We start from the raw sequence: 24,662 nt of genomic DNA on the forward strand, positions 1-24,662 counted from the left end.
TTTCAACAACTGGTGTTGGGAAAACTGGACAGCTAGATGTAAGAGAATGAAACTGGATTATTGCCTAATTCCATACACTAAAGTAAACTCGAAATAGATCAAAGACCTGAATGTAAGTCATGAAACCATAAAACTCTTAGAAGAAAACATAGGCAAAAATCTCTTGAATATAAATATGAGCAGCTTTTTCCTGGACACATCTCCTTGGGCAAGGGAAACAAAATAAAAAATGAACAAGTGGGACTATATCAAACTAAAAAGCTTCTGTATAGCAAAGGACACCATCAGCAGAAAAAAAGGCATGCCAAAGTACAGGAGAATATATTTGTAATTGACTTGTCCGATAAGGAGTTAATATCCAGTATTTAAAGAACTCACAAGCCTCAACACCAAAAAAACAAATAACGCAATTAAAAAATGGGTGGAGGATTTGAACAAACACTTCTCCAAAGAAGAAATACAAATGGCCAACAGGCACATGAAAAGATGCTCCACATCACTAATCATCAGGGAAATGCAAATTAAAACCACAATGAGATATCACCTCATACCAGTTAGAATAGCCACTATCCAAAAGATAAGAAACAACAAATGCTGGTGAGGATGTGGAGAAACAGGAACTCTCCTATACTGTTGGTGGGAATGTAAATTGGTGCAACTGCTCTGGAAAGCAGTATGGAGGTTCCTCAAAGAGCTAAAAATAGAAATACCATTTGACCCAGTAATTCCACTACTAGGAATCTACCCAAAGGAAACAAAATCCTTGATTCAAAAAGACATATATATCCCTATGTTTATTGCCACATTATTTGCAATAGCTAAGATATGGAAGCAACCTGAGCATCCATCAATAGATGAATGTATAACGATGTGGTACACATACACAATGGAATATTATTCAGCCATGAAAAGAAAAGAAATCTTGCCATTTGCAACAAGATGGATGGAGTCTGAAGGGTATTATGCTCAGTGAAATAAGCCATATGGAGAAAGATAAATACCATATGATTTTACTTATTTGTGGAATATAGAAACAAAGCAAAACAGAAGGAACAAAGCAGCAGCAGACTCACAGACACTGAGAAGAGATTAGTAGTTACCAAGGGGGAGTGGTTGGGTGGGTGCAGGGGTGGAGGGGAGGGAGATAAAAGGGAACAATAATTTGTGATCACAATATAAATTGTTCACAGGGACTGTTGAACCACTGAGATGTATATTTGAAACCAACATAAGATTGTATATTAATGACACTTTAATAAAAAAAATCAATGGAAAAATTACAAGTGTTCTGTGACTGTTAAAAATATTTGTCAAAACACTAAAAACTCTTAATGGTCATCTATAAATATCCAGGGAAATGAAAAAAATAGTAAAAATAATATTTATTTGGTACACTGTAACTAAAATATTAGAAATATTGAGAATTAAACTGTTTTATTTCTTTGTAAGAAATTTATCAAGAAATTGAATAGTGCTTGCCTTCTTCTAACTGTAACTCAGGATACAAAGCCAGCATCTTTCCTAATCCTTAGCAAATTGTTATATTCCTTTCTAAATTTGTATCTGCTTTCAATATTTTCTTCTTTGTGATTTCAATGTAGTGAATATTACCCAGAGTTCCTTTAAGATGAAGTTGCTTGCCAATTTCACTATCTCTGAAATGTCTTCATCTTTTTGTCAAACTTTCCTTATTTATGTTGATAAACTGGCCTTCACACTAAGTTTCTCTAGTTGCACATCTAGAGCCTCTCAAATGACAGCAATGTCAACATTCCCAAAGTTGGCTATTCTTTTCTATGACTTCATTAACACTGTATTTGAAGTTCACTTCCAGTAGTACTACTTTTCATTTTTTGCAGCACTTTCATCTTTGCTAGCTAATTCCAATTTCTTCTGATTATCCAGTTTTGTAAAATTTCACTGGGATTTATTATGGGTAATAAGGAGGCAAGAGAACTACACATTCTTCTGTCTGTATGTAAACTGAACATCTGGTATTAAGTGACAGACTGAAAGAATTGTTGTAATTGGTCATTGATCAAGAGATGCATCTGTTATTCACATAGCGATTTGTGGACTGAAGAGCTACCAGGGAAGTTTGTAATTTAATCAATTACTAACATTTAATATATTGTGGTAAGTGAAATTTGGACCAAGTTGTTAAGGACTAATGTTATTTAACCAATGTTAACTGAAACTTGTGTGTATTAGAACAATGTAGGACTACCTATAATATAGAAATAGAACTAGAGTATGGATGGTAGTAGACTTTAGGTAGTTTCAATTCCTGAATTCTTATCGAGTACGTTAGCAGTAAGGTATTAATCAATTAATTTTTTCATATAAGTTCTTTGTTTTGTTTAAAATACAAATACCCTAATTTATCAAAGAACTGCCTTAAAAACTGGTTGGAAATCTGGCCAAAATATTTTAGGTTTCATTTTTTGGAAATGTAGTCTGATAAACTGAATATTTTCTAAACCAGAGTGGGGACGTATTTGGGAGCACCAAAACTTACACTTATTTTAAATGTTTTCATTTCCACTCAACTACATAAATATTGATCTGGATAGCACTTTTATTACCTTGGCTATGAAATAGTCCCAGATACTGAGCTCAGGTGGGATGAACTTCTCTTTGACTGTCAATGACTCCTGGTTTACTGGTGGTGAAGAAAAGGTCAGGGAAGCAGATTCTCTACAAGACTGTTTTGATGGGCTGAAATTTTTGTTTTGTTTCCCTCCTTCTTCCACTAGTGAAGAAACTAGTAAGAAGAAAGTAAGTATTATTAAAGTAAGTACTACTTTCACTGTACTGACTTCACCTACCTTTAGGTTAACTACAAATAAGTACACACAGAAAACTGAGACAATAAGGTAAGAAAATAAGTAGAGGAAGTGAGATAAAAATCACCTTGTATAGCAATCTCTGCTTTTATCTCAATTTGTCTCTCTGAATTTTGACTTATCTATTGTATGTGTAGGCAACAGGATGTAGTATTTGCCTATAAATAAGTCCACAATTTAGCTTAGACCATTACAGGAAGTAAAAATCCTTCTATTTTTGTTTTTTAACAGTATCATAGGGTGAAAAAAAAGGATATCATGGGATGTCAATGTTAATTAAAGGCTACAACTCAAGTATGAGATTCCTCGGTAATCACTTAACCTTTCATTTACACAGAAAACATTTTTCATGGAAAATATAAAAAAATTTCAAACATATAAATATCTACTTAAACACTTTTAGAAATGGCTTGCAGATGGAATATTCTAGTCAACAGAATGACACAGAAGAGGGACAAAATGCAATCATTATTATTTTAACTTCTGAACACTTAATAGTATTCTCTTAGTACTTTACTTTAGGATATTAGGGGCATCAGCATTGAAAAACAAGTTATACAAATCTTTAACCAAACACTAGGTCACTAGTAGAAAATCAAGGGTCTCCCAAATAGAGTCATGGCCTAACAGGCCAGCAAGCAGCCTCTCAATAAAGCACAGGGATATGCTCCTTCAAAATGGTTCCAGAGAGAGTTTACTTACCTTCCAAAGGATGCAAATATTTGTCCTGTAATACAATTTTGTTTTATTGTTTGAAACAGTTTAGCTTGCATAAACAGCATGTGCTCATGCATTTTATCAAGCTACAGCCAAGCTGAGTTTAACAGAGTAATTTAGTTACTTCAGAAAAAAGGACTATAAGATGAATTAAGATTAGTATTCTAAGAATGGCTAAAAAGTAGTATGATTATTACATATTATTTCAAATGACTTTAAAAGGAACCATCAGATTAAATGTGTAATTTTTTTCCTCTGTTCTTATTGGCAATCAATAATCAACAATCAGATTTCTAACATATCTGTTTCATACATTCTATATATACATTCTAAAACTTAAACAGTGGTTTTTGTCATCAAGTAAAAAATTTAGAATATAAAGGCATTTTTTACTTTTTCAAAGATTAATGCTATGGATTATGATAAATTTATCATTTGACTTTAAGAATATTATTTTGCTTGTTTTATTTTTAGATTAGAAGGCATCTGAACACAAAATCTTACAGGATCTGTGGAAAAATAAAACTTACAATGATAAATTAATAGATTTTGCCAAGATGGCTATCATGATAAAGCACAGTTTTTAAAGCAAAACATAAGTTTTTTAAAAAGAGAAAACATTTGAAAGTACTGTCTGTGAACACAGACACTTGACATAAAAATAAAAAATTAACAATGGGGAGAAATGTTTAAAATCACAGACTAAATGCCAGGAGTATAAAACTACATCAAACTACTTTTGATGAACAAGGATGGGAAAGAATGGCAAACAGGTTCACAGTACTGAATCTGAGTGATGCCTCTCAGCAAACAAATTCTTAAAATAAAATTATTTTGTTTTGCTTTATAATATGCAAGAAAAAGCATAAGTATGGATTTCTAACTGTTAACAGAAAAAAAAGTAATTTTTTGAAAATTGCTATTGCTTAGTTGATTATCTACTTTATCAAAATAATTCAGGACTCCATGAACATATACCTGCACAAGTTTTAATTAGAAAAAAATAAATCCTTCATTAACACATGTGGAATTCACAAAGTAAATTTGATTAAAAAATAAATTACTGACTTACATACATTAACATTTTTTGTTAAGAATTCTGACCTGCACACTAAAGTCTAATAAAAACCGTCTATCATTTTCTTATATTACAATGCTTAAGTCATATTTAAATTTTATGTCAGTAAAAGAATTAGTATATTAACTATATAACAGACACGTAGAGAGGAATTAATTTAGTTCATAAGGCCATTTTTTGCAAAAATAAATTTAGAATTTATACCAGAAGAATGAAAATAAATGACTTTTTAAATTTATCACATAGTACTAAGTTTATGAAAATACTTTTTGAAAGACAGATTTTTAGGGTTTCTAATAATGTATTTTATCTTCAATATACAACACTTCAACACTGATTAGTTGCCAGGAAATTGAAATATTCTAGACTTGTCAGTTTTTAATCAGCCAAAGTTAAATACTAAAAGCAAAAAAAAATATTAATTTTGGCTGCATTCACATCAACTTTCCTAAAACACATTATTTTATTACCCTGGTCAACAATGTATACTGAGTATTATCTAATCCAATTAGAGTCTTGGGACATCATGATTATGTTCAGCAGTAATTCCAACATGCAGGGTGCTTACTTTTAGTTTGTATGCTTGCAGCGTACAATAATGTCCTCAAACTAAGATTTCATATATTGAAATTTGCCTTATAATGAAAGCCAACCCTGCTTGTCCCTTCTGTTGGTTGATTTTCTGTTCTCAGATTTTCTCTCTCCAGTTGTCAGTTCACCTGCTTCACATGACTGCTGCTCCTAATTACTATTAACTGCCTTCACTACTACTGCCATCACTTCTTGCCCTTTTATTCTGTTTCTCTACTTCCTTCTTTCTTTTTTTTTTGTACTTGCTCCTTCTCAAACTAGATCAACTTTGGGACTAGCAGGCTTTTGGACTCAATTCAATGAGTGGACTCCTTTATTCTGGTTAGCCAACTGATGAATCATGTCATTATGTTTTTGTAAATGCTCCTTCAGTTATATCCATGATTGTTTGTACTCAAGATAGTTTCTGAGTTCTCAAAAACAAATGAGCATCACATAGCCTGGATGTGGCTACATCCAGCTCTACCACTAAATGAACCACATGTTTTAAATATTCTATTTTATTTGGCAACCATGTCCCAATCCAAAGAGTTAAATATACAGATGCAGATAATTTTTGGTCACTTTGATTATTTAGGATTCAATACATGGTGGAAGATACTTTATGATGGTTCTTGAAAGATAATTTATGTAATGATGTTTGTGCCTAGAAACAACTAAATATGACTGTTTAAACAAAGAACAACCTGGACTTCGAGTAAGGTTCTTTACTCAGCAAAAATGGTTAGAAATGAGACCTGCTGACTGGTCAGTAAGAATGTATTTTTTTTTTTTAGGAGAGCAAGGCAGAGGCTTTTATTTAGACATAGAGCGAGAGGACAGAGCTCCTGGCTTAGGCCAGGAGGGGACAAGAGAGCCCCCAGTAAGAATGTAATTTTGAATTTGCATAGGTATGTGGATAATCCACAGCAAGAATTTATCCTTTTTTAGTATTTCACATTGATAAAATGAGAATCCTAACAAATCATTTTCTCTTAGCATACAATAAAAACAGGGGCCCCAAATTAATTTACCTATTATTTATGTAATACTAATATCAAGAGAGTTACAAATCTTGCCCCTTCTTAGACTTTGAAAGTTTTTCTTTATTGAATCCACATATCTATCTGAAGTATATATTCCCAGGCAAATTTCATGAGAAGTTAGTCTTTTTTTAATCTACACAAAGAAATAGAGCATAGGAAATTACTTTTTATAAATTAGAAAATTTATGAAAATCAAAATTTTTTTTTTAATGTGACTACTAAGATGATCACTTATGGGCTAATAAATTACAAAAAGAAAACAAGCAGAAATAATCATGAAGATTCATTTCAGGTTAAGAAACTTGGTATTTCAACCTTTAAATAAAATAATATGTACAGCTTCAATATTAGAAAGTTTGGAAAGAGGGATACAATTATTTAAAACATTAACTTTTCATGGTACTATGAACACTTAAGAAATCCAAAATGCTAGTGCTAGAATCATAATATACAAGACATAAAACAGCCTCATTTGAAATGTTTTTCTCTAGTCATTTCAAGCCATAGTCTGATTTACTTCAATTAGTACAGACATTTCCTTATTTCTACACACTTAAAAATATGAAGTCTAAAGGATAGAAAACATCAAAACAAAGAATTTAAAAGCAGAATAACAAAAGCACAGATGGTTTTCTAAAATGTTCATCATTGTTTTAAATAATATGGTTTGATTAAAGGAAACTTCTCAGTTTTCTATTATAAGTGCCAAACAAAACTGACCCACTGTACCCCAACGCCTCAAAAACAACACAAAGCAAGCTGAACTGTAAAAGCCTATTTCTAAAACTAATATCTTGCCTTCAAGACTGGGAGGGCTATGAGAACAGACGGTTGAAAGAGCTTTGGAAAAGCCCACACATTCCATGGAGAGTACCACTACCTGGTGGGGGCTAGGCATAGCAAAGTGCCTTCCTGCCAAAGAAAGAAGAGAGAATCTGTATTTGGAATAGAACAAAAACCAATGTTACAGTATATTTCAAAACAAATGAAAATTTCAATAGGAAAAAATAAAAGAAAATTACATTAGATAGTTCTAATCACTGGTGCATGAGCAGCTTAAAGTTTGAAAACTGCACCAGAAACTTTAAACAGTGAAACTATTGGGTCATGCTTAAGAAAATCATCTGTAACAAGTTTTCAGTGGATAAATGAAAATGTACATTTGACAAAGTTATCATTCAGATGAGTCAATAAAGCTTCAGCCTTAACAACAAAAAGATAAGAAAGATTAAAAACTAACCAGGTAAAGCTTTTGAGTGTGTCTGTTCTTTGCTGGGAACATGTGCACCTCCACCGAATACAGCAGACCACATTTTTTCATTTAGAGGATGGGCCACAATCCGATATAGTTCATTACTAGAATGTGTTGCCAAGCCATGGATGAAGAGACTAAGATACACTGCTGTTAGAATCTCACAGAGCAAGACTGTAAGCCCTGACTGAGCTTCCTCGCCAGAAGAATTCAAAAGCCGAATTAGAGAAGTTATTCCTAGAACAAACAACAAACATAGCTAGCACAGACAATAAATTTTAAACATTAAAAATTAACTACATTTTCTAATTTTTGAAAAAAACTTATTGCATCAGGATTAAAATATTTTCTTCTCTAGATTCATAGACTAGAAGAGGTTATTACAGTTAATACATAAATATTGAGCTATTTGTTCAATTAGGGAAACACAAATTCTGTAACTGGATTAAATATAATACATAAAATTTATTTGCTATAACAAATATTTTTCTATTATGGTAAAAGTAAAATTATAAAAATATAATAAAACATTTGAGTTATTTTAGCACATGGTTAAGGAAATACTAATGTTAAGTAACTGTATAATTTGTAATAAATGGTGAATGCTTAACTGGTATCAATTCTAAAAGTACTTAACAATGATTAGCATTCAGCAAAACCAAACCAAACCTACTTTTCCCTCATCTGATTAAATTCCAACAAGGCTAAGAAAAAAACTCACACGTATGTAAATTATTTATACCTGGCCATTGAGCTGGTGATGTATTGGGAGTTACTGCTTCATCTAAGCTTCCTGTTTTCAAAGAATGTCGACGGGGAAGCAGTACTGTCTGATAAACCATTCCAGTAAATTGATTCGTCTGAAATGAACTAAGAGAAGAAAACATTTAAATAAAAATAACCTACAATGACCTACAGTAATAGTAATGTAAGAAAGCAACAGTAACAACATACGTGTGATATGTTTTAAGTACATTTTAGTAGAAGACAATACATACATGAGAAAACTAAATCACTACTGATCTAACTAGTAGCAAGCTTATGTATCAAACTTTAAAACAAGGTTATCTAGTTGAAAAAAGTCAATTTAGGTTCAGTTTTGTATATAATGTCTAGTCTACCGCACATTAGGGTAGCTTACCTCAGGTATATACACCAAAAGAAAAATAGGCTTATAATGAAAAACATGGTTTTCGTCCCCATGAAATTTAGTCTGATGGGACAATCAGACACAAATAATTTAATCATACTCTTTTTAAAGACAAAATGTATACATACAGTGCTATGAAAGCTAAAAGAAGGAACATTTCACACAATTTGGGAATTCAGGGTAAACTCCAGTAAATGGCACTTTAACCTAAAACTAAGTAAGCAGATGAATGAATAAAGTAACCTGCAGTTTGACAAAGTCTGACAGAAAATGGTACAAGTTTTTATTAAATCCTGTCATAAATTCCTGTATCATATGTTAAATAAATGAATATAATATTTACATATAGTACATTTATTGATTTAGATCTGGTCTAACTGGCAAATCTTATTAGTCATTACATTTTTATGCATTTGTAAATAGTTTCTCTTGCTTTACTTTTCATTTTCAAAATGGCAGAGTAACAAAAAATTCCCCCCTCTACAATAAGCCTATGGAAATATGATTAAAATACACTGATACAAATAAAGCCACACTCAGTAACAAAAAAGTGAACTGCTAGAGGCCCAGGGTCAAACAAATCAAGTTGAAGCTACCTTGGGAGTACATAACCAGAGTAGTAGGCTGAGGCTACCCATGGAAGAAGTCCAACACATGAGATAAACAGATAATCGAAAATCAACACCAAGGGAGGCTGACATAATGCAAGAGACAACAAACTCAGTGAACAACCTGTACCCAAGGGGGCACATTTATCAGAACTTTAAGAAAGTGGTTTATACTTAGAGAGGTTAAAAAAAGAAATAAAGGCAATAACTTACAAAAATAAAAGTGGCTAATAGAATCAACGAAAGATCTTAAAAATGAAAAATGGAATTTCTAAAACACAAACTCAGATAGGCTAAATAAAAGACAGGACATTGCTGAAGAACAAATTCATGTCTGGAAAATGAAGCTAGGATTTCTCCTGAAGTAAAGCAAACAGAAATAATGAAAAGGAACATATGAGAGGGAAGCTAAAAGAAAAATAGGAGGGACTCACAAGTTCCAGGATCTGTCTAACAGGAAAGAAAATAGAAGAGAGAAGACAAAATACTTGAAAAGATGAAGTCAGACTACCTCAAAGGACTGAAGAAAGATACAGAACAACCCAAGTGTTAAACAATATTTTGAGAAGTCTAGATAAATTACAGTGAAACCTCAGGACATAGAGAAATCATCAATATCAACTCTTCTGTAAAATTTTCTCAGTTCCAAGTCAGTCACTCCCTTCTCTGTGCTCCCTGAGCTTTTTATTACCTGTTAGACAGTAATTATCACATAAGCCTGATGCCATGTTACATATCATTTACCAGTTCACATGTTTGTCTCTAACTAGATTGGCCTTAAGGAAGGAGAACTTATCCTTAGTGCATATCACAAGGTCTGGCATTAGGCAATGATCAATAAAGGCTGCTAAATATGTTATATTGACAGGGATTTAGTTGAGATTCATTTACCATAAAGGCATAAGCTAAAAGTTCAAAGATAAAAAACCTACTCAACACTTCAGCAATATGCTTTTTGCATTATTTAAAGTAGACTCCTATACACAGATCTTCTAAAGCAAGAGCATATAAATCATGAAATCTTATCAGTTACAGCAAACATTCTTAAATTTTATAAAAAGATACTTACTTGTAGTTATGACTACCACAAAGGCACTGATAAATACAAGCTGAAAGTGAGGCTGCTAAAGTATGCATTACATATACCTGAGAAAGAAAACAAAATTACACTAGGTAATTTAAAAATTTAACTTTTCCCAAGATCTATTATAATTCAGCATTTTTAAAAAGATGAAAAAACTACTTTGACATTATAAATTATTTACTTCTTTTCCTTAACACTCCTTTCTACCTAGGGAGGACTCAACACAAATTTAAAAAACTGAGGCCTTTGGAAGAAATGATAAAACACACACCTACTACCTATTTTCTATTTCAAGAACAAATGAGAGCAGATGTTAGCTATTCAGTAGTGCACGAGCCTTGTATTAAAAGCCAGCTCCCCAACACTTGACCTGCTTCTTCCTCAACCAAAGTATGAAGACACCTGGTCTGATTAATAACTGTTCAGCTATGGACAGGTCATTGTGGAATATGCTACTATATATTCTAGTTACAACAGACAACAATCTGAAAAGAGCAAAATTTTAGAGAAAGGAGAATGTATGAAAGACAGCAATTGAAAGACAAACATTTGGATTGAGGAAAAGAAGGCTCCAAACACAGCATGATAAGATATAACAGAAGCAGCTTAACCCAGCTAAAAAAGTAGACTAGAATAGATTCTTGATCTAATGGTGAAGTATGGCAGTCTTATGTAGATAAAAACAGGGTGATAGATTAAAAACTATTACTATTTCTCCTTTAATTATCAATGACTTGTAGTATGAATTAAAATCAAGGATATCATCATATAAATGAAGACAGCAAAGACCACATACAGCAAACTAAAAAATAATCAGAATATTTTCCGGCTTCTCCAATCAAAAGGTGGAGTCTATTTCTCTATTTACTGAATCCTGCTTGGCCTTGTGATTTGTTTTGACCAAAAGGTCATAGCATAAGCGATACAAGTTCTGAACCTAGTCCTCAAAAGGCTTGCAAATTCTACTCTTGCTGCTCCTAAAATTTCTGTAACCACTACATGAAATTACCTAGGTATTATGGTTAATTTCACATGTCAATTTGACTAAGCCAAGGGGTGCCCAGACATTTGGTTGTGTCTGTTAGGGTGATTTTACATGAGATTCACATTTGAATTGGTGGACTAAGTAAAGCAGATTGCCCTCTCTAATGTGAGTAGGTCTTATCTCCTGGTTCTCAGGCCTTTGGATTTGGATCGGAACTACACAATTAGCTCTCCTGCATTCCTGGCTGGCTGACTGCAGATCTTGGGACTTCTCAGCCTCCATAATTATGTGAGGCAACTGCTTATAACAAAGCTTATATATACAAGTACAGACACACACACACACACACACACACACACACAAGGTCTGTTTCTCTAGGGAACACACACACACACACACATACACAAGGTCTGTTTCTCTAGGGAACACACACACACACACACACATGGACACACACACACACACACGGACATGGACACACACACACGGGGACACACACACACACAGACACACACACGGACGGACACACACACACACACACACACACACGGTCTGTTACACACACACACGGGGACACACACACACACAGACACACACACACAGACACACGGTCTGTTACACACACACACACACACACACACACACACACACACACACACACACACAGTCTGTTTCTCTAGGGAACCCAGACCCAGACTCTCCTGTCAGCTGTGCAATCAGTCTGCCAACCACCAGAAATGTTCATTCTAGATCATCTAGAATTCAGTGAACCTACCAGCTGACCAAAGACAAATTAAAGTGTCCAGAAATCAGCTCAGCAGGCCCAAACCAGAAGAACTGAAGAGCCAACACCCAGGATCATTAGTAAAATAAATGATGGCTATTTTAAGCTATGAATGTTTCAGAGTGGTTCTTAAGCAGCAAAAGCTAACTGATAACCAGGGATATGCTTATTACTAAAGTTAAATATGGGATAGAGTTTTCTACAATGAACACAATTTGAAGGGAATTAAACTCCTAACTGTATAATATGCAATGTAGTATATAGGCAAGCAGAAAATCAAACTGGTATGACATCAGAACCTGTGAAATGGGTGAGAACCAAACAGAGTATGAGCAGAAGAAAAGAGAGATTTTAATCAAATATTAAAATTTGGTCATGCTTTAAAGGATTTCAATATTTTTGGAGAGCAGAGATAAAATATGAAATGTGATATTAACAGTAAATAGAGTGATGATGAAAGGGACAATGATACGGTTCATGATATAACTATATGATTAGTTATACATCAGAATCACCTGAGGAACCTCTTAAAAATATATATTCTCGGGACTCACTCTCACAGACTGTCAGTAAGTTTGAAGTGAACTTAATCAGTTGATTCTGCTGTAGCTGGTTCACAAACCCCTGACTAGCCTACAGGAATGACAGGAGCAAAATACTTCCCATTAACCTTAAAATATGTAATGTTTTAATGTTAACAAAGGAAAGCTTGACTTACATATTAGTACTTCCACACAAAAATATTAAACTTTCTGCCTCTAAAAAACAATCATCTTTTTTGCTGAGTGTATTGCTGAAGGAATTATTCATATATCTGCATACACACCTATTACTCTTATCTTAATAAAGTGGCTAAATAAGACTAAATATTGAAGTACCTTATTGAGCATATTAACACAAATACAATGAGTCTGACTTACAACCAGAAGTTTTCTTTGAACAAAATCAATATAAACTTGGTAATGTAACAATCCCTGTGCATAGTGTGACACTTAAAATTGTTTCTAAAAAGTCTTAACACTTTTCTTTTGACTTTATCACAAAGGTAATTTAAAAAATGAAACCAAGTATACTTACTTTATTGCTCTGGATATCAGGATGGGGTGGTGAGTCAAAGTTTATTATGGCATGGAGAATATCATGTGTTAGATTACTAAGGTGCAATAATGGATTGGCAACTACTGTTTTGGCACTGGCTGTACAGGCAAAGAGGAGAGGTACTGAGGTTTGCTCTGACAGAGGGGTAGGAAATATTGGTTCTGACGTTTCCTTAAAAACAAAGGACAACAATGGTTAACCAACTATTTATAGTTGTAATCTATTACTTAAGTAATTCAGGGTTCTCTTTGAAAAATGTCAGAAGCATCAGAGAAACTTTCACAAAGTCAGAAGGGACGTGATGAGGTCAACATTCCACTAATTATACTGAAAATAATGGGACAATGTCTTCCTATCATAAGTTCATCACCTCACAAGGCATTCCTCTAAGAATATAGATCATAAGGCCCGATACCCAATTGTCCTTACACCAGAATATAAACAAATGAACACAACTCTACAAACTCATAATATGAAGCACCACACAAAAAGAACCATTCCTTAAAGTAACCATAACAAAGAACAATTTTAATATTTAAAATCAAAAAGAACACTATCAAAAACTTTTTCACACGTACTATTTTGACTGGCTATCACATAACTTACATACCTGCTGAGATTCTTTTAAAAGCAAAATCAATTCCATTCTCACAGATGCAAGACCCCCACCATGGGATCCATGTAGTATGCAATAACTAAGAAACATCCTCAAGAGTGACTGATATTTCAAAAGCCACTGTCTTTTTTCCTGAAAATTTTCTCTTAGTTGCGTCACTTTTGTTTGGCGAAGCAAATCTTCAGCATCTTCACTTAATTCAAATTCATCTCCATTTTTGCCAATTGCAGACTGTAATTTTTCAGCATCTGAACAGTAGTCACAAGTCATCTGAAGAGCTACCACCTCTTTTTCAAGCCAGTGGTACAGTTGGTAACGCAATTTTCCACCATCTATTTCATAGCCAGTAGATAAAGTACGAAGTTCTACTGTGAGAATCTTTAAACATGCTCTGAATTTTAACTGAACTGCAATTGTATCTTCTGAGGGACTTAAAATGTCCTTTTCATCTAATGTGCTGAAAGATTCTGTGTAATTAGAACTTGTTTCATCAATTTTTTTTCCTTTCTTTCTCTGTGAAGATTTTAGTTCTTTCATTGAAATAGGGAGATCCTCATTTTCTTCATCACTGTCACTATCCCATTTTAATTCTAAAGAGTCATCCTGAAATACGACACTTGGTTGGCTCCAGTCAAAAGAAAGAGTGGAGTTTGACTGCTTCTCTGAGGAACCCTCTGAAGAAGATCCAAAACCATTCATCAGGGATTGTGACCAATCAATAGCAGAAGATTTATCTTCTCTTGCATCCAATTTTAATGGAGAAGAAGGGGAACAGACTTTACTAGTATCCAGAAAACTAGATGTCCTACAAAAAGGTTTTGTTTTTTTTATGACTTTTGGCATCTTTGATAATACTTCCAAAGCCAACATGGGGCAGCCAGCTTTTAAATGAGCACTGGCAGTAGTAAAAAATAATCTTCTTTCACTTAAACTAATTGTTCCTGCCAGTCCACTTTTTCCTGTTACACTCATGTGTGTGGAAAATGCATCAGATGATCCAAAATGACGTCTCAGCAAAAGTGGATGTGTTCTTAGATAATTGTAGAAATTAAAAACCGCAGGATTACACACTGACATCATAACTTCATCTGAAAATAAATTCATTTTATGAGCCAGGAAAAGTTTTTCAACAGTTGTATTGTAGTTCTTTATCTCTACTATGGAACCTTTATCTACCATGGTCTTTTGACAAAATTCTGTTAACAGACCACACTAACACACAGCAATGAACAAACAAGAACCATTTGTAATCAAAGTGTTTTAACATAATAGAAAAAGTTTATGCTGATTTCACACCTGATTAGATAACCTAAGATAATTTAAAACATCCACTTACACACACTTAATTATTTTTTCCTACTTCCTTTGACACTCCTTCTTAGTCTGCTTTGCTAGAGCTCCCTCATCTTTACCTTGGAATGTTGAGTGTCCTAGAATTCAGTAACTGACTTCTTTTCTATCTATACTCACTGGGTGAACTCTTATATTCCCGTGGCTTTAAACACCATCTAGAGGATGATAACTTGCACATCTCAATTTCCAGCTCTACTATCCCCCCTGGAAATCTAGACTACCAGATCCAAAGGCTTCTATTACATTTCCATTTCCAGGGCCTCAAGGCCATTTTATTTAGTGTCATAAGTCAATGCTAATCACTCACTCATTTCAATTAGGTCTCTGCTCAAACATCACCATATTAGAGAAGTCTTCTATATCTAAAACAACACTCCCCAGAATCTGCTCCTGGTCTTCTCGGTATCATTTATCTATTGTTCAAGCTAAAAACCCAGCAATTATCCTTGACTCTTATTCCCTTCACTTTCCACATTTAATTCAGTCTTATTTATACTCCAAATCCAACCACTCCTCTCTGGCTTCACTTCTATCATCTGGGTCCATGCCACTATAATCTTTTAAAATTTTCCTTTAGAACATAGGTTTAACTGGCTCTAAAAGTATGTGATTGTGTATTAATCTCAAATCAAAAATATATTCTTCACATGAACATAAGTAAGTATGTAAAAAGTGACTGGAAATGGCCTTTTCTTTCCCCTTTCATTTCATAGAGGCTACTTTGGAAATCTTCAACTCAGATGGCTAGGAGACTTGAACAACTGAGTAACATTGCTTTCTCCTAAGTCACAGTAAGTCATGTCATACTTCCTGATTAAGCTTTGTAAAAAGATATCAACTAGTATATTTTCCAATTAGTAATCCAAATGCTAAGACACTTACTCTACAAGTTACAAGAAACACCTCACTTCTACCTATGGGAAAATATTTGACAAGCATATCCCATCATTTCAATATGAATTTCTATAAAGAATTTTTTATACTAAGTATAAAAGTGTACAACAAAGCTTATATATACAAGTACACACACACACACACACAAACACACACACACACATGGTCTGTTTCTCTAGGGAACCCAGACTAAAATGCTACTACGGCTTGTCTGTTGGAGGAGACACATACTTCTAAAAGACCTAAGCAGAACTCCAAAGGGTACATTAAAAAAATTCTATACTCAGATGAAAAGACCAGTGGCCTAGGGAACAGCTCAGGAGGGGCACAAATCAAAAACTTCCCTTTGAATTTATAACAAGAAAATATCCTTTCAAGAAGAAAGCTTATGTTAACAATAAAATGGAATCATGCGGACTTCAGACCTCAACCAGTAATTTCTAAATTTTTAGCAGTGGCTCCTCCCTCCAAAAAAAAATGTTATAATTGTTGAAATTGATGAAAATACACTTTATATTACCTTGTTCTTTCTACTTGTATGTTTGAAATTTTCCATGATAAATATTTTTAAAGAAAAAAAAATAATTCTCTACTTATCACCATCCTGAGGTGTGATGTAAGTCCAGAACTTATTTAGCTTAAAGAGTTTTAACCACATTATTTAAGTCAACTTTCTTTACACTGAATACATTTTTATTACAAAAATTATAAAACTAATACACTAGCTTGCACCTAAGACTAAACTGAGTTCATCAGTATTTTTTTCAAAATATTTATATTCAAATGTTGATAATATTTGTGTTCATTATATCAATTTCATAAAAATATAAACTCCAAAGTCTTTGTTTTTCCAAGGATTTATGTTTCTGGAAAGAAAAGTCAAAAAACAATACATAACTCAGTGTCCCCAACAAAACCATAAGGTCTTAGGCCATGTCTTCAACTAGCTTTCTATTACCCTTAGCATCCAACAGTATATCCTGCACCCAGAAAAAAACTCTTAGTCATTAACATCTTAGAAGTACAGCTTACCATCATCCTCTCTGACAGGTTGTTTTATTAATGTTTCCAGAGCACTACTGTAATCTTCCAAAATCCAATATGCCATACTCCGGAGAAAAGGATCATAATGCATATTTATGTGCAATGAATTGAATTCACTGACAGGAGAATCAATTCCCAAAATTTTTTTGCATAAAATAGATTTATATGTTGCAGATGTATCAAATTCAGACTCATAGAGTCTTGCTATTACAAGAGCCAACTGAATGTCATTCAGTTTCTCAAGACATACCTTCAAGAAAAAGAGAAATTAATAAGCAGGGGCATTTTTAGCTTTAAGATAAACTCAACTGATTCACTAATAACTAGGCCAACAGAAGGTTTTATCCATATCTGAAATTAGTGAACAAGGAGAATAACAACATATACGACTTGCTTTAGCAGATATCCTTGAAAACATTTATGTTAATATTTATAAATTTACCTTCTAAAACTAAATATGTATTTGCAAAAAGAATTAGTCCAATGAGGAAATATTAAATAATTTATAAAAGCATCAATCCAAGTGACATATTTTGTTTTATTCTTGAATCTTTACTCTTTTCCACCCACCTCAGCAGACTGTAGTGTTTCCATATTAAAAAGCTGCTCTGAATTCTTTTATGACACTGAGAAAAAGGCAGTTTGAGATAGAAATATTATATCTTAAATATTTTACTTTTAGAAAGATTTACTAAGAAATAATGTTAAAAATTTGTTCAGGTTCATCAACAAAGAGAAATAAATAAAGGTTCAAGTATGTTCAAACTGATAGGACAAACTATTTTTTAACCTGCTCATAAGTATTCTTAAGAGTCACATCAACTATATATCTCTCTACCCATGAACATAACCTGGTTAATCTTGATTCTATATAAATACCACTTAGGCTAAATGATAAAAATGTAAAAGTCATTATTCAATATTATCAGCTACTTTAGGTATTTAGTCTTATTCTACTATACTTAAGTTGCAATTAAAAAATAAAAATTTAAGACTTATTTAAAGAACTTAAAAAGGGTGACAATGTTTTTTTTTAAGTCTCATTTATTACCTCAATTGCATCTCTGAGGCAACCAGCTAAAAGGAAAAATGCCGCAGAATGTTCAAATCTTTGTTTGCCTAACAAAGAAAAAGCATTCTTTAAGGCTGCTTTACGCCATCTATCATCCTCAAAATTGTGACCAAAAAACTGTGTCATCTTGGTATCTTTTTGGGATCTATAAAGGAATAAAAAAGTATGAAAATTTTGGAACACAGTGATTCTACATCAGAACCAATTTCATAAAGTTAGCCAGTTAAAAGACTCTAAGGAAACATTTGCTGGTTCATAAATGACTATATATATCTGCTTCTTTTCAGATCAAAAAGGATATGGTAAACATTACTTTTCCATGTAAATCTCAGAGGCAATTGAAAAAATTACATTCAAACTGCAAAGAAAACTGCATTAGCAGCACTGTGAGAAATTACTTTTAAATCCACACAAAATATACATTTATATTAACTTCTCTGTTACATTACCATTTAAACCTCATCAGTCACCTTTAATCCTGCTGCCCACCTGAGAATGGATGACTTTGGTAGTCAAAATCTAAGCGCTCTGTCCAGACTCAAAACAAGTCTAAAAGATCTAGTCTTTTAGAAAACTGGTACCATAATTTTGCCCTAAACACTGCTGTTTATATAGGTTCACCTTAAACTAAATCCAAAACAAATGAATTATTTTTCTTTAATTTTTAATTGAACTATTGTTGACATATATTAGTTTCAGGTATACGACATAGTAATTTGTTATATACATTATGAAATATACATCATGAAAAGTGTGTAGTTACCCTGAGTCACCACATCAAGTTACTAAAATATTGATTATACTCCCTATGCTGCAGTTTTTATTCTCATGCTTCATTTTATACCTGAACATTTGTAGCTCTTAATCCCCTTCCTCTAGCTCCCTAACACCACTTCTGGCAACCACCAGATTGTCCTCTGTATTTATGGGTCTGTCTCTGTTTTGTGCGTTCATTTATTTTGTTTTTCAGATACCATATATGTGAAATCATAGGATATTTGTCTGATCTGTCTGAATACCCTCTAGGTCAATCCATGTTTTTGCAAATGGCTAGATTTCATTCTTCTTATGGCTGAGTAATATTCCATTTTATGTATGTACCACATCACCTTCATCCATCTATCTATTAATGGACACTTAGGCTACTTCCATTAACTAGCTATTGTAAATAATGCTGTAATAAACACAGGGGTTCATATATCTTTTTGAATTTGTGATTTTGTTTTTTTCAGGTGAATTCCCAGAAGTGGAATTGCTGGATGATATGGTATTTCTATTTTTAGTTTTTTGAGAGAAACCTCCGCACTACTTTCCATATTGGCTGTACCAATTTGCAATCATATCAGCTGTGCACGAGTGTTCCTTTCCTCCATATTCTGGCCAACACTTGTTATTTCTTGGATATTAGCCATTCTAACTAGTGTGAGGTGGTATCTCATTGTGGTTTTGATTTGCATTTCCACAATGATTGGCGATGTTGAGCATCTTTTGATGTGTCTGTTGGCCATGTGAATGTCTTCTTTGGAAAAATATCAGTTCAAGTCCTCTGCCCCCTTTTTAAATTGGATTATTTGGTTTCTTGGTGTTGGGCTGTATTAAGTTCTTCTTATTAAAATTTTCTATAATCAGTCCTTAGCATATATATCATTTGGAATTATCTTCTTCCATTCAGTAAGATGCCTTTTCATTTTGTTCATGGTTTCCCCTCACTGTACAGAAAGTTTGATGTTGTTCTACTATTTATTTTTGCTTTTGTTTTGCTTGCCTGTGGAGACATATCCAAAAAATTTGCTTTAGCCAATGTATGAGTTTATCGCTTATGTTTTTCTTTTAGGGGTTTATGGTTTCAGTCTTATATTTAGGTCTTTGATCCATTTTGAATTTATTTTCATGTAAGGTATTAATATATTAATCAACTTTCATTCTTTGGAATGTAGCTGTCCAGTTTTTACAACACCACTTATTGGAAACTGTCCTTTCCTCATTGTATGTTCTTGCCCTTTTTGTTATAGATTAATTGATCCCTATATAAGCATTGGTTAACTTGGGGGCTCTCTATTCTGTTCCATTGACCTATGTGTCTCTTTTTGTGCTAGTACAATACTGTTTTGATTATGATCATTTTGTAGAACAGGCTGAAATCAGGGAGTGTGATACCTCCAGATTTGTTCTTCTTACAAGATTGCTTTGACTATTCAAGGTCTTCTGTGGTTCCATACAAATTTTGGGATTGTTTGCTCTAGGTCCACAAAGAATGCCACTGCAGTTTTTATAGAAATTGCACTGGATCTATAGATTGCTTTGTGTAGTATGGTTATTTTAACATTAATTCTTTCAGTCCATAAGCACAGTGTAGCTTTCCATTTATTTGTGTCGTCTTCAGTTTCTTTCATCAGTGTTTTATACTTTTTCAGAGTACACATCTTCCACCTCCTTGGTTAAATTTATTCCTATGTAGTTTACTTTTCTGATGCTACTGTAAATGGGATTGTTTTCTTAATTTCTCTTTTGCTAATTATTTGCATATAGAAATGCAAGAGATTTCTGTATATTGATTTTGTATCCTCAACTTTATTGAATTCATTTAGTAGTTCTAATAGTTTTTTCATAGTTCTTAGGGTTTTTCTACAGATAGTATCATATCCTTTACAAACAATGACAGTGTCACGTCTACCTTACTAATAATTTGTATGGTTTTATATCTTTTTCTTGTCTGATTGCTATAGCTAGGACTTCCAGCATTGTGTTGAATAAAAGTGGTATGAATGGACATCCTTGTTTCTGTCCTTAGAGAAAAAGCTTCTCACCACTGAGTATATCAGCTGTCAGTTTTCATATTATTTATTATGTCATATGTTCCCTATCTTTGTTGAGTTTTTATTATGAATGGATACTAATTCTGTCAAGTGCTTTTCTGCATCATTAAAATGATCATATGATTTTTACCTTTCCTTTTGTTAATGTGGTGTACCACGTTGATATGCAGATCCCTGGAATAAATCCCACTTGCTCATGATAGTGAAGGACCTTTTAAGTGTATTTTTGAATTCAGTTTGCTTATATTTTATGAGCAATTTTATATCTATGTTCATTAGGGATTTTGGTCTGTAATTTTCTTTTTGTAGCATTTTTGGTTTTGACATCAGGGTAATGCTGGCCTCGTAGAATGAGTTTGGAGGCCTTCTTGCCTCTTCTCATTTTTGGAATACTTTGAGATGAATACACATTAACTCTTCTTTAAATGTTTGGTAGAATTCTCCAGTGAAGCCATCTGGTCTTGGACTTTTGTCTGTCAAGATTTTTTTATTATTATTACAAATTTAATTTCCTTTCTAGTAATCAGTCTGTTATGATTTTCTATTTCTTTGGGCTTAGTCTTGGAAGATTGTATGTTTCCAGGAATTTATCCATTTCTTCCAGGTTATCCAAGTTGTTAGCATATAATTTTTCATAGTAATCTCTTATAATTTGTATTGAATATTATTGTCCTCTTTCATTTCTCATCTTATTTATTTGAGCCCTCTGTTTTTTGCTTCATGACTCTGAATAAAGGTTTATCAATTTTGTTCATCTTTTCAAAGCAGCAGCTCTTAGTTTCATTGCTCTTTTCTGTTATTTTTTTTAGTCTATCTGTTCTAATCTTTATTAAATAATTTCCTTCCTTCTACTAACTTTGGGCTTTATTTGCTCTTTTTTCTCTAGTTCTTTAGGTATAAGATTAGATGGTTTATTTCAAAATCTCTAGTACTGCTATAAATTTCCCTCTTAAACAGGAGAGGTCCTCTACATCCCAAAGATTTTGAACTATTGTGCTTCCATTTTCATTTGTCTCCAGGTGTTTTCTGATTTCCTCATTGACCCTCTAGTTGTTAGGTAGCATCTTGTTTAACCCCATGTTTTGGGGGGTGGGGGTTTTACAACTTTTTTTCCTTATAATTTATTCTCAGTTTCACAGCATTAAGGTTGGAAAAGATACTTGATATTATTTTAGTCTTCTTTAATTTATTAAGACTTTTGTGTGGCCTAATGTGACCTATTGTGGAGAATGTTCCACCTACTCTTGAGAAGAAATGTGTATCCTATTTTTAGATGGAATGTTCTACATATGTCTTGTTAAGTCCATGTGGTCTAATGTGTCACATAAAGCCACTGTTTCCTTATTGATTTTTTATCTGAAATGATCTATCTATTGAAGTAAGTAGGCTGATAACAATCCTCATACTATTATTATATTGCTGTTAATTTCTACCTTTATGTTAATTTTTGCTTTATATATTTAGGTGCTCCTATGTTAGGTACATAGATATTTACAATTGCTATATCCTCTTGTTGGATTGATTCCTTTATCATTATGTAATCCCTCTGTCTCATTACAATCTTTGCTTTGAAATCTATTTTATCTGATATAAGTATTGCTAACCAGCTTTTTTTGCTTACATTTGCATGGAATTTTTCCTTTCCTAATTTTCTTACTTCTAGTTATGGCCTTTTTCACTTAAAGAAGTCCAACATTCCTTCTAAGGCTGGATTAGCAGTGATTAACTTATTTAAGTAAGTGGTGATAAACTTATTTAACCTCTCTCCTTCAGTTCTGAACTATAACTTTGCCACATATTTTTGGTAGTAGGTTTTTTTCCTTTCAGCATTTTGAGTATTTCATGTCACCTCCTTCTTGCCTGCAAAGTTTCTGCTAAAAAATCAGCTGACAGCTTTATGGCTTTCCCTTATACATAGCTGTTTGCTTTTCTGTTGCTGCTTTTAAGATTCTTTATCTTTAATTTCTGCCATTTTAATTATGTCTTGGTGTGGACCTTCTTGGGTTCATTTTGTTTGGGTCTCTCTGTGCTTCCTGGAACTAGATGTCTGTTTTCTTCCCTGGGTTACAGAAGTTAGCTATTATTTCTTCAAATAAGTTTTCTGCCCCTTTCTCTCTCTCTCTTCCTCCTGGGACTCCTATAATGTAAATGTTATGCTTGAAGTGGCTGTAGCGATCCCTTAACCTATCCCATTTCTTAAAACTTTTTCTTTTTGTTGTTCAGCTTTGTTGCTTTCCACTACCATCTTCCAGATCACTGATCTGTTCTTCTGCATTCTCTAACCTGCTGCTGATTCTGTTTACTATATTTTTCATTTCAGTTATTGTATTCTTCAGCTTCCATTGGTTCTTTTCCTTCCCTTTTTTTTTAAGTTCTAAGTTCACCCACTCTTCTCTCCAGTCACCATGTTATCTTTATGACTAATACTTTGAACTCTTATCACGTAGATGCTTACACATCTATTTCTTTAAGCATTTTTTGATGTTTTGTCTTCTTCTTTCACTTGGAATATATTCCACTGTTTCCTCATTTTGTCTCTTTGTGTTTGTTTCTATGTATTAGATAGTCAGCTACATTTCCTTGTCTTGAAAATGGTGGCCTTTTATAATAGGCATCCTGTGGTGCCCAGCATTGCAATCCCCTTGGCTATCAGCTCCACAGGTGTCCCCTATAAGGACTACATTCAATATCCTTGTGGCTGGGCTCTGACGGCTGTGGGTGCACTAATGGACAGTATTTGCCCCCTGCACAGCTGGCTAAGGGGCTCAGCTATACCTACTACCAGTATACTGGTGGGTGGGTCTAGCTTTCCCCCTCTTCAGGGCACAAGTTATTGTGAAGGGAGACTCAGTGTAGGCTGAGGCTACCTCCTGGATGTGGTGGGGTGGGAGCTGCTTTCACGGGCCATGTCCCAGGATGGGCAGGGTGGGCAGGTTGGGTGAAGTGGGTTTTCAGAAGAATGCTGTGGCAAGGTGAGTGTAGCTAACTTGGTAGATACAGAGTTTCAGAACTGGTTCCCACAAGTATCGCACCAGGTAGACTGAAAATAGCTCCTACTAAGCACTTCTGCTCTCAAAGAAAGCTCCTGTAGATACATGCCTCCAGCACACACCCTAAAATCAGTCCACAAATCTTCACATATATCCAGGCACTTTTCAAACTGCTGCTTCTGTGCTGGGTCTCAAACCGTTTGATATAGCACACTAACTCTTTAGGAGCAGAGGCTCAGCTTCCTACACTCCTCCAGCTTTCCTAGAGCTAAACCCCACTGATTTTCAAAGCTCTCAGAGTTAAGCACTGCTCATTTTCAAAGTCAAATATTACGGAACCTCATCTTTCTGATGCAAGTCCCCAGGACTGAGGGCACCTGGTGTGGGGCTTGATACCCTGGCTCTTCCATGCCTTTTGTATTTGTGGTATTCCATCCATTTTTGTATTTTGTATTTACAGTACTCTGTCCATTTGTAGGTTGACATGCTGTGGCAGAGTTTGGATCTTGACCGTGCCTCTGCCCCACCTATCATTCTTCATGTGGTCATCCCTTTACTCTTTAACTACGAAAGATCTGTTCTGCTAGTCTTTCAGTCATTTTCAGAGTAAGTTGTATTAGATGTAGTTGTTAGCTCAGTGTATCCATATGAGGAGGTCA

General features: G+C 33.8%; 1 protein-coding gene across 8 annotated transcripts in view; it reads right to left on the reverse strand.

The window, feature by feature from the left end:
* DMXL1 (Dmx like 1) overlaps positions 1–24,662 on the reverse strand; it is a 169,501-nt gene that overhangs the window by 58,617 nt on the left and 86,222 nt on the right. For 4 of the 8 annotated variants that reach the window (XM_036903230.2, XM_036903232.2, XM_036903229.2 and 1 more), the window contains exons 22-30: positions 18,177–18,342; positions 17,114–17,375; positions 13,829–14,922; positions 13,198–13,389; positions 10,337–10,413; positions 8,252–8,379; positions 7,498–7,746; positions 7,056–7,169; positions 2,586–2,764 (exon numbers count right to left, since the gene is read on the reverse strand). In XM_036903230.2, coding sequence (XP_036759125.2) covers positions 2,586–2,764; positions 7,056–7,169; positions 7,498–7,746; positions 8,252–8,379; positions 10,337–10,413; positions 13,198–13,389; positions 13,829–14,922; positions 17,114–17,375; positions 18,177–18,342 — 2,461 coding nt within the window. The remainder of the gene's footprint in view (positions 1–2,585; positions 2,765–7,055; positions 7,170–7,497; positions 7,747–8,251; positions 8,380–10,336; positions 10,414–13,197; positions 13,390–13,828; positions 14,923–17,113; positions 17,376–18,176; positions 18,343–24,662) is intronic. The other 4 variants (XM_036903236.2, XM_036903234.2, XM_036903235.2 and 1 more) reach the window with 1 other exon arrangement.

The sequence above is a fragment of the Manis pentadactyla genome, chromosome 13 (genome assembly GCF_030020395.1).
Source record: "Manis pentadactyla isolate mManPen7 chromosome 13, mManPen7.hap1, whole genome shotgun sequence".
Classification (NCBI taxonomy): domain Eukaryota; kingdom Metazoa; phylum Chordata; class Mammalia; order Pholidota; family Manidae; genus Manis; species Manis pentadactyla.